Below are 5,662 nucleotides of genomic sequence, written 5' to 3' on the forward strand. Positions count from 1 at the left end.
AATTAAATTTTAATATGGTATACATGTATAAGTGTTTCAATGGACACATTAAACAGGATAAATTAAATTCTGTCATGCAACTGCATGGGTAAATCACTAACTGATAAAGATAATAATCACTAGTAATTTGAGTTAAATCTTGAAAGAATTTACTTACTGTTACATGACACTAAAATCATTTAACAGATTAAAGCACTTACATCATTAAATGAAAACAAAAATAAGAAATAGTACCTTTTAATTGTATACCCGGGCTCAATAGCAGAACATGCTATCCACTCATTTCAACTTTGATATCAAAATGACATAATTTTAATATCAAATACTTTAGATGCTTACCAAACTTAGTAGAGCTATCCAAAAGCACAAATCTAGGACCTGGTCACTGAACTGAAAACCAGGCAGATCCAAACTGTGATCACCAACACAAGATTTACCAATGTTTGTAGTTCATGGTGACAAACTGATCATATCAAGCACTGACATAAAAAAAAGTTATTGGAAAGTTTCCATGATAATACCACAGAAGGAGGTAGCTATGTAATGACCAACTTGTACAGTACAATCCATTTTGTACTCCATTTTGAATGAGGTCCACATATTGTATGAAAATAAGATCTACTGTCATGTATTTTTCAGAATTTGTTTACGCAAAAACTGATAAAATCTCCATCTCTTGGCCATAGACATATACTTTTTCTCCAAGTTCTCGACCAATTCTATAGATATAATATCAGCAGTCCAGGGACATCATCAGATCATCGTCCTCCTCCATCTCCTCGATACCACTCATCTGACCCCCTGGGGTGCCCTGACTTTCAGGAATCTTCTGAGACTTCGGCGTGCCTTGTGACGGACTACTGGAGTACTGAGAGCGGGGAGTGTTGGGGACAGGCTTCAGCGCTGGAAATCAAACAGGAAATATTGTTTTATCACTTTTAGTAGTTTTGTTATTAACAGTTATCTAAATGTACACCAAATTAAATACAAATAATTCCACTTTATATCACTTCTCATTTGTCAGAGGAACACATGACACAGTACATTTCAGTTAATGTCAATAATCAGTTAATATCATGTTTTCTCGAATCACGATTTCTTCTGTTGATATCATTATCCAGTCACATTTAACAGCGTGACATTAAGTAAAAAGTATATTTTGTAATTTTTCAAAATAAAATTAATATATTTCCCTATTACATAGATCTACACTCACAAACTAACACGTCAAAGAATCCAGGATGATCGGATAACATACACGACACATAGGTTTTCGTGTTTGTTAATAGCCCATTTTTGACCAAATCATTTGGGTCTTTTACACATGATCATGAACATGTTTAACAGTATAAGTAATATTGGTTTAAATGTATAGCATAACTTAAGATGAACATCACAAACACCGTGTATATACTGACATTCCTTCTTGTCCCCGCGAAGTATTCTCTGGCTCTCCTCGAAATACTGGTTCGGGTGATTTATGCTATTGATGTCCTGTTCCTCCACGCCTCCGTGTTTGGCCAGGAAGTGCTTCGTACACGCTACCCCATAGTGGCCACCTTTCACCTCAGTCATGATCTGTCCAACGATTGATCACTCAATTACAAAATGTTTGATATTATTGAATAAAGCAAAAGACCCAAAGGGCATTAAATCATTGTTAACAAAAACTCTACGATCTTTGTAAAACTCTGAAAAAGCTACACAGGAATTCTCAAATTTGTTGAATTAACTTTTCAATAAAGAATTTATCCTTTTATCAAATGAATGAAAAAAGCGGTTAATATACGCTTTACTGTGATAGCTATTGAGAGAGAGTTTCTTGAGAGTGAAACAATTCTACCTGTGATACAAATGCACACAACAACTTGTAAGTCACAGCCCATCCGTAAATCAATACAATACATATCAACATAAACCAGGAGACTAGTCAACCCTACCTTGTCTATGTGTTCCTTTGACAAGCTCTGTCCCCGTAACTTCTGTGCTAGTAGTGCTTCGTCGCAATGTTTAAATGGACAACCTGTATTAAGCATGAAAAGTCACATTGAGACATTATTAAATATCCTCTCATTGGGGTCCGCTTTTTGATAATGGGAAACCTCATACAGTCGTTGGAACCAGGGGCGACCGTTTCGCTCCTGGGGGGATATATTGGCATTAATCCTGGGACAAGGGGTGAAAGTTCACTCCTGGTAGGATAACGTCAGTAATCCGTGAGATTTCCATAGCTTATATATATATAGTATGATATAGCCTCCAAGGCCAAACCTTAAATGTAGATGATCATGAAATGTATATATTTGTGTATTGTTTATTTCTTCTGTTATGTGTATAAACATGTGTATGCTGATTTATAATACATATACAATAATTTTGGTCATGATAACATTGCATACCTATACAGTGCCATTTGTTAAACTGTATCATATTGTTCTGGTTATTTATAAATACAGAACAGTAAAGCATTTTAACCATTGTGGGTAAGGGCTCAACTTTTTGTGACAGAGGTTATATAGCTGAACTCTGAATTAGTAATTGAAATGGACAATAAAAGTTTTAACACAGGTTTTCTGTAGCGTAAGTAATGCTCGAAAACAGTTGGAATATCTGATTCCCTTAATTGATGACCGTATAAATGTTAATTTTTTGTACTTGGTATTTGAACATAGTAAATTTATGTACCAGGGTAGTAATATTATTAGCTCAATTACCCCTGAACACACATTTGAACTCTTCCAATTCAAAGGTTGGCATAGTTCATTATGAAACTTCAGGGGTGAATGAGTTAATAAAGATACTGAAACTGATGAAGGCTGACTACATCTGTCAAAATGTCTAAGTCTGGTGTCAGGGCCAGAGGAAACTTTCCAATTCCATACCTGACAACTATTGCTACTTGTGGTCTTGTGTAAATTTATTACTAATTCTTTTTTGTTGGTCATAGACGGCTTTATAAGCCTATCACGAACTGTACAGACTGGCCTTCTTTTTGTATCGGCAGCATATGGTACCAACTGGATTAGTTTAATCAAACTTATGACAAGTATTATAAAATATCTGTAGTTTGTCAATCTGTCATAGTCTAAAGGAGCCTGCACATACAGATTTGCAGGTCTGCCAGGATGTTTACCCATAAATTTTACACTTAAAAACAGACAAACCGGTTGAACTCGATATGCGAAAGGGGACTTCTTTTTCTAAGAACTCTTCTGCATTAGGATCTAGCATTGAAAGATTAGCTTGAAATCATGAATCGTTCTACTTTAAACCCAATATCAGCAGTATTCAGTAAACAATTATTCGGATCATAAATAATGTCGTCGATTAACCATTTTGTTTGTCTAGCTTACCATTACTCTAGAAGTAGATTAATAGCACCACCACTTAGTGTTTGGTTTGGTTTGTTTGTATTTTACGCCCTAATAACAGCTATGGTCATTTAAGGATATGCCAGGTTTTGTTGGAGGAAAGCCTGTGTTCCCGGAGAAAAGTCACCGACCCACGGCCAGTACCTGGTGACTGCCCCACGTAGGTCTCAAACCCGTGACCCAGTGGTGGAGGGCTAATGGTAGCAGAAAGACAGACGCCTTAACCACTTGGCCACCGTTGCCCCCCACATAGCGTTGAAGTTTTTTTTAAATTTGATACCATACATTTTTCATCATTCTGCAGGACAACTCGGTATGATAGTCACTACACTTAACAACAAAATGGATATCTTACCATGGTAGCTATAGTCGCCCTGTCCCGTGGCATTAGAACTTCACAACAAAATGGATATCTTACCATGGTAGTCGCCCTGTCCCATGGCATTAGAACTTCACAACAAAATGGATGTCTTACCATGGTAGTCGCCCTGTCCCGGGGCATTAGAACTTTACAACAAAATGGATGTCTTACCATGGTAGTCGCCCTGTCCAGGGGCATTAGAACTTCACAACAAAATGGATATCTTACCATGGTAGTCGCCCTGTCCTGGGGCATTAGACATGATGACTTTCATACAACTGTAGGGAGTATAGTTGGCCCTCTTCCCCTCCTTTCCATAGTTATGGCGGATATTATAGGAGTAATTCTTGTCAAACTGTAACATAAATTTTCATAAAATTATCTCTGAGGTTTCTCACTTGTAAAAACAATACCTACGTGTAGTTTATCATATTAAAAAAACAGAAATTAGAAATAGCAAAATTTCAGTATTGAAATGAATTCAAGTGGTTTTTGATGTAAACAAAATAAATTAAAATGAGAAATTAAACATACTGCATTTAGCAACCTTTCCTTCTTGACTGTAGAATAAGTTCAATTAATTTCATTGAAGGTTCTTTTATGTTATTTTCATTTCATACAAAGAAATTTGAAGCATTGACTGTTTAAATCAGGCTATCGGAATTTAAGTTATCATATGGAGGAATTTGTGGACCAAGTGATTACTTTTGGACATCTCCCACACTCATCATCATGAGCACAAGATGCATTTTGTGATCGATTTGCTGTCCCAATGAGATATATGTATGCATGTGTATATATTCCTATTCTTTTATAAACGGATATAAAATCATCACAATTCAACTAATATAATCAAAATCATCAAAACTGACACGATTTCAGAATTCAGTTCATCACAACAGGAGCTTACTGCAGAGGAACATTTACCTTGTCACCATCTATAAGCTTGGTGAATTCTTTCCTCCAGAAGGTCATAGCTTCCTCCAGAGACAGTCCAATCCCTTTGAGGAATAGCCCATATTGCTGGCGACCCCCATGGCGGAGATGGTGGTCTCTTTTCATTGATTCATGCAGCTGCTGCATACACATTGGAAATGACTGTTTGGAGAGCTGCAAACACACAACCCATACACATTGGAAACAACTGTTTGGAGAGCTGTAACCACACAACACATTCACATTGGAAATGACTGTTTGGAGAGCTGCAATCACACAACACACACATTGGAAATGACTGTTTGGAGAGCTGCGAACACACAACACACACACATTGGAAATGACTGTTTGGAGAGCTGCGAACACACAACACACACACATTGGAAATGACTGTTTGGAGAGCTGCGAACACACAACACACACACATTGGAAATGACTGTTTGGAGAGCTGCAAACACACACCACATACACATTGGAAACGACTGTTTGGAGAGCTATAAACACACAACACATACACATTGGAAATGACTGTTTGGAGAGCTGTAAACACACAACACATACACACTGGAAATGACTGTTTGGAGAGCTGCAAACACACACCACATACACATTGGAAACGACTGTTTGGAGAGCTATAAACACACAACACATACACATTGGAAATGACTGTTTGGAGAGCTGTAAACACACAACACATTCACATTGGAAATGACTGTTTGGAGAGCTGCAAACACACAACACATACACATTGGAAACAACTGTTTGGAGAGCTGTAAACACACAACACATTCACATTGGAAATGACTGTTTGGAGAGCTGCAAACACACAACACATACACATTGGAAACGACTGTTTGGAGAGCTGTAAACACGCAACACATACACATTGGAAATGACTGTTTCGAGAGCTGCAAACACACAACACACACACATTGGAAATGACTGTTTGGAGAGCTGCAAACACACAACACATACACATTGGAAACGACTGTTT

At 37.2% G+C, this 5,662-nt stretch overlaps 1 protein-coding gene across 1 annotated transcript in view; it reads right to left on the reverse strand.

Moving 5' to 3' along the window:
- The window catches only part of LOC110442808 (DNA primase large subunit-like), a 15,098-nt gene continuing 9,436 nt past the window's right edge, over positions 1-5,662 (reverse strand). Inside the window, exons 8-12 of the mRNA XM_021486606.1 lie at positions 4,660-4,842; positions 3,961-4,087; positions 1,941-2,023; positions 1,419-1,578; positions 1-903 (exon numbers count right to left, since the gene is read on the reverse strand). Of these exons, the coding sequence (XP_021342281.1) occupies positions 734-903; positions 1,419-1,578; positions 1,941-2,023; positions 3,961-4,087; positions 4,660-4,842 (723 nt within the window). The 3' untranslated portion in view covers positions 1-733. The remainder of the gene's footprint in view (positions 904-1,418; positions 1,579-1,940; positions 2,024-3,960; positions 4,088-4,659; positions 4,843-5,662) is intronic.

The sequence above is a fragment of the Mizuhopecten yessoensis genome, unplaced genomic scaffold (genome assembly GCF_002113885.1).
Source record: "Mizuhopecten yessoensis strain PY_sf001 unplaced genomic scaffold, ASM211388v2 scaffold716301, whole genome shotgun sequence".
Taxonomy (NCBI): Eukaryota; Metazoa; Mollusca; class Bivalvia; order Pectinida; family Pectinidae; genus Mizuhopecten; species Mizuhopecten yessoensis.